We start from the raw sequence: 12,235 nt of genomic DNA on the forward strand, positions 1-12,235 counted from the left end.
TGCCTTTTCCATGCCTACATTAAAGCCCAAATGGTTGGCATTGCCAATGCTTGTTTTAAAACTGCATGTTTTTTACCCACCACCAGCTGACTAATGCATTGTAGACAAGTTTTAATAGTGGCAACCATAAGCCATCTTGGTGACCCAGAAAAAAATAAAATAGAGCCTCGAGATTCAAACAGCGCTTGTTCCGCTATCCATGTAAATCTAGTAAATACCCTGGTGCTGAGGTATGATTGCAGCCCATACACTGCTGTAAAGGGGCTCAAGTGGAATAGGATGGGATGGCGAAACTCCATCAAGCTTCTGCATTTAAAGCGCAGGTGAGAGCATTCTAAAAGATCTCTCTAAATGTCCTTTGCTGGGAGGATTTTATACTCTGAACTGCTTTTCTTTTTCTTAATTTTCTTCGGTGTTGTTTTCTTCTTTTCTCTTTTTTTATACAGTGATGATATATGTAATTTAATACATACTGCTATTTTAATTTTGTGAAAAGTCAAGTTCTTTAAAAAAACAAAGTCCCCAAGGTGTCCATTGTCCCCCCCAGATTTTATGGGTCTCCTACTTTTTCATGCTGATTACTGTGTGGCAGAAGTGATAACATGCTCTTCTGTCAATTCTTCAAGGTTCTTCCAGGTACAGCCCCACGTTTTAAAAGGGTCTGGCATTGCCACTCCATGTCACAGTGTACTGTGGTGTTGTGCACCGCTCACGCTGATTATTCCCCCCATGTATTTATTTTAGGAGCTCTGCCCTGGATAGGTGCTCAATGAGCTATACAGGGGATGCTGGTACTTTACTTATGAGAGGAGTACTTACGTTTTAAAAGACACTTCAACAGCTTACCAGAGGGGCAGCATAATGGGTCCAGGGTCACTGTGCCCTTGGGACTGACGCATTGTTCTATGCCCTGTGTACTGCAGCACCTACCCTGTGAGAGGAGCAGCATAATGGGTCCAGGGTCACTGTGCCATTGCGACCGAAGCATCGTGCTTTTCCCTGTGTACTGCAGCACCTACGCTGAGAGGGCAGCTACATGTTGTGTGCGCACTGTTCTGTGGCACCCGACGTTTAAGAATGGACCACACCGTGCCTAGGGTTCTGTGGCACCTTTCCAGTGAAGTCAGCAACACTCTCTGCCCAGGATGCTGTGTCCCTTAGCCTGGGAGGGTACCCCCTGATGCTTATGCTATACTGCATAACCTAATCAGGAAAATGAGTCACCATATTCGTTTGTCTGTCTGCAAAGCCGGCGTCATGAAGTACCTGGGGTACCGCGTCTCTTTCACCTTTGAGGGTGCAGAACACACTTCTCGAGGTATTGGGTTCTTCGCCTGTCAGGGATGCAGCATTTTTTGCATAGATACCGAGTTACCTAATCTAGAAACGAGTATGCCTGGGATCCATGACAAATTGCTGTGCATAATATGGTGGTGGCGGGGAAGGGGTGAAAGCCCTGCCAAGGGTACTGCGTCACTTAACCCGCGAGGAAGGCACCACCATTCTGTGCCTGGGTACAGTCTCACGCTACCCGTAGATGGAGCAAACTGCTATCTTGGAGGCTTTGGGAGACTTACATGTGTGGGCGACGCCATGTTTTTGCATAGGTACTGTGACACGCTACCAGTAAGGATGGGTGCATGGCAGCAAGCCCCGTTTCTTGTCCCGGGTGGGGTGGGCAACGGACCGGGACACAGAGCTAAATAGCTCCGCAGGAGGGCGCAGTAGGGGGCCCACCCAGAAAGCTTCTTCTGAGCTTGCCGGCCAACCGATCAAGCAGCCTGCTGTGCCGGTGAGAACTCCTCTGCCATGTGCGGTTGGCTGCTCTCTGCCGACTTGTAGATGACTGAGATGCGTTTGGAATATGCAAACAAAGGAATGCATATTCCAAAAGCAGCATGTGACATGCTCTGGTGTCACACAGACTTTCAAATGGCTCACTTAACAAGCCACTGTTTTTACACAGTATGTGATTTACATTTCAGTGTTAAGAACTGAACATGGGGCATTTTTATTCACCAGGCCAGCAAAAGTATCAGTTAGCCGACCAAACCCATGCATTCTTCACAGAGAATTAACATGCCACACAGAAAAGTTTTAAACTATTTTCTTTATGTTCATGTCTCTTTATTTGACACACCAAAAACTTTTAAATTATATATATATTACTTTTTAGTTGTATATGGCATATCCTTGGGAAGGTTAACTCTAATTTTCTTGCTTAAGTAGCCTAGTGGCTGCTTTGGGACATGGGCTAAATGCATGCGCTCAGCATCAAAGATCTTTTAATTGTCTAAACAAGCCACCCACTGCCTAGTGTGCAGCCACTGCCTAGCCAGCACACCAGATAGTAACTCCATGTCACATGGCACCTTGATTGGAAAGTAGAGTTCATTGTGTGTCACCATGCAGACAGTAGTCCATGGCAAATCAATGCAGTGATGTCTGCAGCAATGATTTGTGCGCTGCACAAGCCATCACCCTGTTGATTAATGGCGTCTATGTGGTCCTATGTAACAGCACATATGCCTGTTTTTGTCTGATGTGTCCAATATCCATACAATAGCACACTGGATCGTTTTGTGTACGTGGCTCTGACGAGCATGCCATACTGTGCCCAAACTTAAACACATAAAGCAATAATAGAAGTTGCCTCAAATTGTAAATCCACGGGGCCAAACACCCTTTCTACACTGCCACGCCATGTTTTCACTAGCTGCAGACCTGCACTAAGAGATGCTAATGCCAGCTCTGTTAAATAAAGCATGGGCCTGCTCTTTTTTGCCAAAATACTCCCTGAGGCCTGTACAATGGCGAGGAGGTAGTGACTGAGGAACTGTGGACTCTTTACCATGCATCAGAAGCCTGTTTCGTTTAAAACGGTACATCAGCTTATTACTGATCAGGCTAAAGTTTGAAAGAGGTACATTCCTTTCTGTGTAGCCTTTCCGTGCATTGTTTATTGGGTCTTTCTTGTGCGGTATCCTGCCCTATCTGTAGATATAATTCCCTAAAGATGTTTCTGTATTGGGGTTGGGCATGCCCACACTGAGACCCAGCCCTTCCTCCTCTAAAATTCTTCAGAAATAAGAATCAAAAGAACCCTTGTACCCCATTCGAGTGGCTGGTGTTGCAGCCATTTTATACTTGCATCCAAAAACATAAGCTGTCCAAATGAGTATGTATGGTTCATGGTTAGAAACATTTTAATGTTAGGGTGAGTGTTGTGTACAGTGATGCGAGCACCAAACCATGCATCTGTTATGAATTTAGAGATACACACATACAATCCTTTTATCACAGATTCGTTTATCAAATGTATAAATCTTTGATCACTGCTATAGTCCTGAAATGCTCTGTGATTTAATGCAAAACATACAGGAATCCTCATTGGTGCTATGTATCCCCTTTCCCACTCTCAGAGAGGTATTTTGAAAGAATACAATAAGAGTGTACCAGACTGTCCATCTTGGAATGATAACCTTCTATCAGAAAATAATTCATATGGTTAGTCTAGAATTGGCCCTTGCGAAATACAAGTGAGGTGGTAGGAACAGAACACCTGCAACACAAGGCCAGAGGTCAGTAGGCTCTCAGACCCTGGTAGGCTGGTCACACTGCAGTGTGCCAGTACGGACAGTTTGAAACTGCATACAGGCAAGGCCTTCCCTAAGAGCAGGTGACAAACAAATTTACTTGGGCAGCAACAGCTGTGTTTTCACATTAGAATTCTTCTGTAAAGTACTTGAATTACAATGTAATTAAACCAGCTTCATTTATATAGCAATTATTTATTCAAATTGAGGAGGGGTTTTGTCACACGGCAGAGGTGTAGTTTGGGAGTGACGTGTACCAGTCGGGGGAGGCGCATTCTGATGTTAAGCCCTGGGCACCAAGTTGGCTAGAAACTGTCCTGATGGCAGCTATAACCTATTGCCTTACCTGTGATGGGGGCACCAGGCCGTGTGCTTGGTACTGTGGAGTGGTACTGGGCTCTGTCTTTACCACGGTGATGCTGTCCGAGTGAGTGACGGACGAAGGAGAGTCGGTGGCCGAGGTGGTGGACCCTGTGGAGAAAAAGGTTACACGTTTAGAGGAGTGGTGCATTGCCACACCAATGCTAGAGTAAAGGACACTTTCATTCATCAGTGCTGTGTCTGAAGGTTTGTGGTGTGTCTGAAGGTTTGCGGTGTGAAGCTTCCAGCCACTTCACATGAGAGACAGTTGCAGGATATAACTTCTCTGCGGTTTGAGGGGTTCTCTGAGGATCCCCAGAGTCCATTACTGGCAATCGCTTCAGTACCTTAAATCGCCACGTTCTTTAATAAAGCAATGCTCCGCCCCCTCTTCCAGGCCTCGGCAAACCCTATTCATCTTTCTTTGTATTTTAGATCCTCCCGCTCTTTATTTAGTGAAGCTGCTGCCCTCAGGTTTCTTAGGTTGGTCAATGTCTTCTTCATGTTGTAATCACAAACATGGAAGGCTGTGTCCCAAACGTGGTCCCGCCAGCATACCTTAGGGTAGAATGTTTTGGTGTTTCTCAAAATGACTGTGCCCCACTTGTTTGATTTCAGTTGCAAAATTCTGTATTGTGTTATTGAACAAGTTACGCGTGAAAAAAATCCTAGATCTCCCGATGGGGAGAGCCCTTCTAGTGACACGTGTTTCGGCTCGACCTGAGCCTTTTTCAAAACAGGGCATATCTCATATTCACATGAATTTTAGTGTTCAAGTGTAACAACGAAGGTAATAGTAGTCACTTACTTGAATTTCTGGGTTTGAATTCCACCTGCAAAGTTCAGTGTTTCCTTAACTCATGTCGGCTTTCTTAGTATGGAACGCCCCGAAGAGGTTGACCCCGAAAAAATTGCCCCACTTCTAATTCTCATACCTTAGGGTAGACTTGCTCCTACTCCACTCTCTCAGAGGGACTGAGCTGCTGTCTGGTGCACACAGAGCGACGTGTGTTCTAATCCTGACTGCGGAGAACCCCAAGTCCACACACTATTGGCCTCATTACACGGATGGCGGTGGACCAAGGTGCTATTAGCACCTTGGTCCATGCCGGTAAAATACCGGCACCGCCTTGGTGGAAAGGGGAATTACCGCCCTATTCCAAGGTTGGTGGGGCGGTAATTCCCCCTTCCCCCATTGCCCTTCCCCATTCCCATTTTTGCCCCATAGGGCATAATGGGAATGGGGAAGGTGCTAATTACGGCACCGCAAATTGCAGTACCGTAATTAGCTCCCTGGTCCCTTTGCGGGTTGGTTTTTAACGCCTGCAAAAGCAGGTGTTAAATTCCCCAACCCGCAAAGGGACCTCGTAGTAAGGCAGTAAGGGTTTACCGGTACCGGTAAGATACCGGTACCGGTAAACCCTTACCGTCTACCGTGTAATGAGGCCCTATGGGCCTCATTACCCGGTAGGCGGTGAGCCATGGCGCTATTAGCGCCATGGCTCATGCCGGTAAAATACCGGCACCGCCTTGGCGGAAAGGGGATTTACCGCCCCATTCCAAGGTTGGAGGGGCGGTAAATCCCCTTTCCGCCATTGCCCTTCTCCATTCCCATTTCTGCCCCATAGGGCTCTATGGGAATGGGGAAGGCGCTAATTACAGCAGCGCAATTTTGCGGTGCCGTAATTAGCTCCGGGGTCCCTTAGCGGGTTGGATTTTAACGCCTGCAAAAAGCAGGCGTTAAATCCCCCAACCCGCAAAGGGACCTCGTAGTAAGGCGGTAGGGATTTACCGGTACCTGTATTTTACCGGTACCGGTAAATCCCTACCGCCATCCGTGTAATGAGGCCCTATGTGTCCATTTATTTTTAATAGTGCTTGATTTGTTTAGTGTAGGAAGACTAAATACTAATCACAACGAGCTGCGTGTGTGCCCTTAGACTTCTTTGGAAACTGTGGCAGAGCTTTTTCTGGGAATCGTCAGATGCCTGACCAAAGTGGGTTTCCCATTTGGAGGCAGTAATGCCCGCCGACCCTCAGCTCTAGCAGGTTCTTGGGCAGTCTTCTACTATTCTGCATAAAGGAGTCCAGCTCAGGTAGGCCCAGCACACTGCCACCCACTTCCCCCACCCAGCGCCAGTGCAGGGCTGTGCAGCGGGCAGAGGGGACCCCACCTAGCCCCGCACACTGCCACCCACTTCCCCCGCCCAGCACCAGTGCAGGGCTCTGCAGCAGGCAGAGGGACCCCACCTTGCCCCGCACACTGCCACCCACTTCCCTCGCCCAGTGCAGGGCTATGCAGCGGGCAGGGGAGACCACACCTAGCCCTAACACTCTGCCACCTACTGTTCCCACACAGCGCCAGTGTAGGGCTATGCAGCGGGCAGAGGGGGCCCACCTAGCCCCAGAACACTGCCACCCACTTCCCCCACCCAGCGCCAGTGCAGGGTTATGCAGCGGGCAGAGGAGACCCCACCTAGCCCCAGCACACTGGCACCCACTGCCCACCTAGTGCTTTTGCGTTGGACTGATGATTTGCTATGTTATGTTACTGGGATGTATACCGCACACCACTGCCCTTTTCAGGACCTCCGGCGCTTGGGAGCGGGCTCAATAGTCATTTGTATATCGTGAAGGGGAATAGAAGATCTCTAGAGGCCGTCCCATTGGTCAAGAAGGATTGTATCAAGAGTGTCTATCCTCCACTTTTTGGATGGCTTATGGGTCAGGACAAAAGCCCACTCAGTTGAGGTTCTCCAGAGGCTAGAATCTCATACTCATTAACATACGATATCCCCCCACCCTCATGGAACTGTGACAAGAAATCAAGACCCTCTTCTTCAAGCACCACCTTCCCCCTGCTTCCTCCCACCCGTAATATACACCCCCATCTGTAAATGCCATCCTCTGCCACACTACATGATATGCTGATGATACATTCTATGCATGTTATGCGGTACAGACATTTCCCATACCACCGAATGTATGACTGTATCTCCTATGGTGTGCTGTGTTGCTTGGGACAGGGGGAATTTGAGTAGGTTGAGCAGGGGGACATATATCTTTTGAAGTTGGGCTCTCCCGCTGTTGTGGCAATGACCCGGCCCCTAGTAGCAAAACTCAGGGTCAGTTTCCACCTGTCTCTTTGCAGGCCTCCATTTGCACTGCCAATGCCCTCTGTATGTTGGCCATAAGCTCTGTACTGTAACAGGCATGCCTTTGCAACCTGCACACAGGGAACATCCCTCATACCTTAAACACAGCACAGTACACGTTGGGTCAAGACCAAAAGAGCCGTAAAGGAGCACTGACCCAGGAAGCCTAGCTGAAGGCACTGGTGGGCAACACTGGGCTAGTAAAGGGTCCAGCCTACGCTTGTCATCCTGTAGAGAGATTATTCGCCCAACCCAGGTGGATTGGTCTGCCTAGGAGGCCATCCACCTGTGGAAATGAGCAAGTGGGTGGCAATGTGCCCAGGTGTGTCTTTCTCTTCAGCGCTTGTGCCTGTACTTACATGCATAAATAATTGAGCCAGACACTGCAGGGGGAAAGGTCTCAAAAGTGAAGTTACCTGCTTCCCTGGGATCTCCTCCGGAGAACCCGTGCATCTCTGGTGCCACGCTTTGATGTCTAACTCACGTCCAGGCCCTGATTCCACTCACCTACACCCCAGATCTTCTCTTTTATCCTCACACTCTGCCCATCCCTCTGTCTGCATGAGCGCATGCCTAGAGGGGATTCAGCTTGCAGAGTGCTTGTAAGCAACCACCATAACAACATAGCATCAGAGGCCTGAGGTACACCCCTTCCTTCCTAATATTGGCACCACCTTACTTACAAAAATCATGTTGCATGCCGGCAATACTCAACGAGATAGACTCGGGCTTTTTTCTATATGGGATTTCCAAATCTGGTCCGTGGGGCCCAAAATGCACCCATATTCTGTGTAACCACTGACTACGTAAATAACTCCCATAAATGCCCTTTGTGTGGAACTTTAGAAAACATGAAGTGGAGTTGTCCTTTAAGGATTGAACTTTTAGTCCCCTGGTCTAGATGACCCCTCGCAAATATTGAGTCCTTCCTACCCATGGGGCTTGTACATACGTTTTCCTATTTGCTCAGTGCCACTGACATAACTGAGGCAGGTCTCTGAAATACATGCATGCAAGTCTATAATAAGTCCACAAGCTTTGACAAGAATGGGTTCATGACTTGGCTGAATCCCCAAGTCTATAATAAGAAGCTATTGTTCATTCATTTCTATGCACGTGGCCTTAGCAGAGCTTTTATTGCCCACTTATAAACAGCACAATAATCTAGATCTTCAAATAGCTGTAAATGCTAATTCCCCTGTTTACAGGGTGTTCAAATCTAGATTCCACCCAGACATTTTCGCTACTCAGTGATAATATTGCAGGAAATAATAAAGAATGAATTTACAATGATGAAAAGATATTGCAAGAAATAATATAGTGGGTAAAAAAATACCTAACAGCCGAAAGAATATGTAATGGTATGGGTGGGTTTTAGGTATAAAAAATAAAATAAACAGATTTAGGTTAAATTTGGGAACAAGGAGAGGGAGACTAGGAGAGTTTAGGAGTAGGAGAGGTAAGGGGCTATGCCTCCCCCGAAATTAGGTATCAATACAATGTGCACTATAAAAGGGATCTCTATATTTTTTCTTGCAATATTTTTTGCACTCTGTAATTGTACGTCTCTGTTATTTCTGCAATGGAATCACAGTGAACCACATTTTCTATATCTGACTGTCATTTAGGATCTCCTGCAACTAATTAGTGTATGGGCAGTAGGTGTGATGATGTCAAAAAGATTAATAAGAAAAAAACAACTCATACAAAGCATTATTTTTATAACCATGGCTAGAAATGAAAAATAAAATACTCTGTGAACCCGTCACCAGTGGACGTGTGGTGTGAGCGATGGGTATGGACAAGGGGTGGAGTAATGGAACTCAGTGACTGGAAGGAGTGGTTCCAGGCTCCTCAACTCAACAGTATATACACTCCAGGTAGCAATGGTGCTATACCGCACAACAATGTTCAATAAATACATATTATTCTGTCTATTTTACTCTCACTTCTAACCTAGCCATCACCTAATTACCATTTTACATTAAGCCTAGTTAGCACATCATTGGCAGTTTACATTATGCTTAGCTAGCACCTAGTTGCCAGTTTACATTATGCCTAGCTAGCACATCATTGGCTGTTTACATTATGCCTAGCTAGCACTTCATTGCCAGTTTACATTATGCTTAGTTAGCACATCATTGCCAGTTTACATTATGCCTAGCTAGCACATCATTGGCAGTTTACATTATGCCTAGCTAGCACCTCATTACCAGTTTAGATTATCCCTAGCTAGCACATACATTATGCCTAGCTAGCACCTCATTGCCACTTTACATTATGCCTATTTAGCACATCATTGCCAGCTTACATTATGTCTAGTTATCACATCAGTGCCAGTTTACATTATGCCTAGCTAGCACATCATTGGCAGTTTACATTCTGCCTAGTTAGCACATCATCACCAGTTTACATTATGCCTAGTTAGCACATCATCGCCAGTTTCCAGCAAACGACTTAGCACATCATTACCTTTATATATTATGCTTACTTATCAAGTTACCTAATGCACACTTATAGATGGCCGAGTTCCCAGACCACACGCAGTCGCTGTCATACTCGCACTCATTATCACTGTCACGTTCACTCCAACACACACTTTCGTTCCCAAATTCACTCTCACTCCCACACTCACTCCGACACTCCCTCCCAACTCACTCTCACACCCATTCAGATTCAATTCCAAACTCACTCCGACACTTCTACTCACTCCCACACCCATATTGACGTGTGAGCTAAATAAAAAATGCACCATTGTGGTAACTGGTGTAAGTGCAGGGTGGTGCCCACCATGGTACCAACAGGTCTTGAGACATAGAGTATTATCATTAGGGTATTTGTTGGGCGTGGGCCTGTCTTCAGGAAGCAATGGCGCACTTTACACGTCATAAACGGAAGTGCACAGCAAGGGGGCGGGAGCCAACGGGCAGCTTGCCAGCAATGGGTCTACAAGAAAATGGGCTTTCCTTGTGGACTGTACAAACGCTAAACTGAATGTTAATTCATCTAGAGGTGGAAAGAATTTCATTTGAATAATGGTCTATAAGTGTTCTATGATATAACAGAGTCTTTGCTTCCGGTTTACAGAACCAATACCAATATCCACTGCTTACTGTTTCTGATTCAGGCACTACTGGATGTTAGTGGGTGTTTTTGGTGATTTTGTTTGTCGGACTGTGAGTGTAACACCGAGGTGGATTCCAATACCCGAGAGTGTAATCCGAGTGTAAAAAGAACTCAGAATAGTGCAAAGATAGCCTGCTGGTAGAAGCACTGTGGTTGGAATTTGCCTGCTTGTGTCTCGTGTCCATGTTTGACTTTGCTAGTGCTGTTTATCCAGAGATGGCAGCTGGAGTGTAGGCAACTACACTATTACACTGTGATCCTCCCAGGAAGTTCAGTGTCCCTCCCTGCTCTTCTATTGACCTTCTGGGTCAATACATACAGCAAAAGAAGCTTCCCCCAGCGATGGGCAGTGCCATTTAATCTCTGTGCAGAGGATGATCCTGTGACCTCATCCCCAGCTACTGCAATCCCACCCCTTTCTGCCCTGGTTAGATTGTGATGTTTTCGCTGTGGCATCTTCATGACTTAAGTATGAGGGTGCAACGGTAGACAACCTGCCTTTTGACCTGCGACTCTCATGGCCCTACACTGTTGGCAGTGCTGGCGTGGGGTGATGGGACTAGTCAGTGAACACATCTGGAGGATGACATGATGGCTTCAATCACAGACTGCTCTAGAGATTTTATTATATTCGACCATTTACCAGAATGATGCCAACCAGCCACATCATTGAAACTTCAGCTGCCTCTTGCAGAGGTCGTCATGCCAACGCCTATGACAGGCCGGTGAGGCCGCCAAAGAACCGCTCAGTTAGCAGGCAACTGGCTTGCGATTGGAAAAGGGCATTTATAGGTCTGGCATGTGCCTTTATTGGCCATGCTGGCTTCTGAGAGATGTTACACTTGACTTTGGCAGGCCCCAGGCTTCTAGCTTTGCAGTGGCCTGCCACATGGTTGCTTGGGACCCAGCATTCCCGGCCTTACAGTATCCTGGCATGAGACTGTCTCCGCACCAGGCCTTTCAGAGAGATCTTCTGGTGTGGTTTGGCCAGTCGGTCCCTGGTATTTGACAAGTAAAGGTAGACGCACCTGAGGAACTCTTGGCGTTGCCCTTCGGCTTGCGTTTCCTGGTCTGGATGCTCTCCTTCTTCATGGCCAAAGGCCGCGGCACCTGCACACAAAGGGGAGGAGTTAGTGGCACGGGGCACTCTCAGAGCTTCATGAGTCTCAGAGCCCAATCTCAGAGTCAGCATTTTCCTTTTTCACCCTTATTTTCTGACATTACATGGGATTTTTCTATATTTAAGATGTGAATTGATGCACACGCGCACACACACACACACACACACACACACACACGTATATGGTGCCACGCCCACTCAATGGCAAATCTCACATTTGTTAAAAAATACATATATGATATGCAGTGCCATTCAAGAGTGTTGTGTCTGCTAGTCAAACACTACTGGTGGCCTGTGTCAGTTAATAGTGCCCTTCACGTGGCATATTTCTCTGTGCACTGCACACACTGATTGGTGTTTATGCAGAGTGCAGCTGGGATCCAAGGTTCCTGTCCTTCCCTATGAGATGTTTTTCAACTTTTGCAGACCTTGGAAGAGACCGGAGGGGGCCGTCCCACCATACCGGGCTTTGGAAGGCCTTGGTATGGCCCAGCTCCTTCTCACCACAGTCGGCCTCTGCGGACCTTGGCATGGCTCAGCGAGGCCTTCCCACAACAGTGGGCCTCTGCAGACCTTGGCATGGCTCAGAGGTGGCCTTCCCAAGGAATCTGGCGAGGAACCTGGCCTTGCCAGCTTCCTGCTTCCTGTCCTTTGCCTGCTGACTCAGGGAGATGTCAGGAACAAAAACCTCTTATCTGGAGTGGCTGGAGATCCAGGTTTCAGTCTAATTTCTTCAGTTTCCGTGTTTTCCTTAAAATTCAGCCATTCTTCCCGGAGGGATAAACGACTGATGTCACAGCCTGACCTCAGCATGTCCTAGTGATGTCACTGTCAGGCATCAGATTGCTTGACTAATGTTTCAGCCTTTCTAAGTGATG

General features: G+C 47.1%; 1 protein-coding gene across 1 annotated transcript in view; it reads right to left on the minus strand.

Moving 5' to 3' along the window:
- Window positions 1-12,235, minus strand: part of GATA5 (GATA binding protein 5) — a 106,970-nt gene that overhangs the window by 12,638 nt on the left and 82,097 nt on the right. Inside the window, exons 5-6 of the mRNA XM_069650752.1 lie at window positions 11,266-11,347; window positions 3,943-4,067 (exon numbers count right to left, since the gene is read on the minus strand). Of these exons, the coding sequence (XP_069506853.1) occupies window positions 3,943-4,067; window positions 11,266-11,347 (207 nt within the window). The remainder of the gene's footprint in view (window positions 1-3,942; window positions 4,068-11,265; window positions 11,348-12,235) is intronic.

This window comes from Ambystoma mexicanum, chromosome 3p, assembly GCF_040938575.1.
Source record: "Ambystoma mexicanum isolate Mex_15411 chromosome 3p, UKY_AmexF1_1, whole genome shotgun sequence".
In the NCBI taxonomy this organism is placed as follows: domain Eukaryota; kingdom Metazoa; phylum Chordata; class Amphibia; order Caudata; family Ambystomatidae; genus Ambystoma; species Ambystoma mexicanum.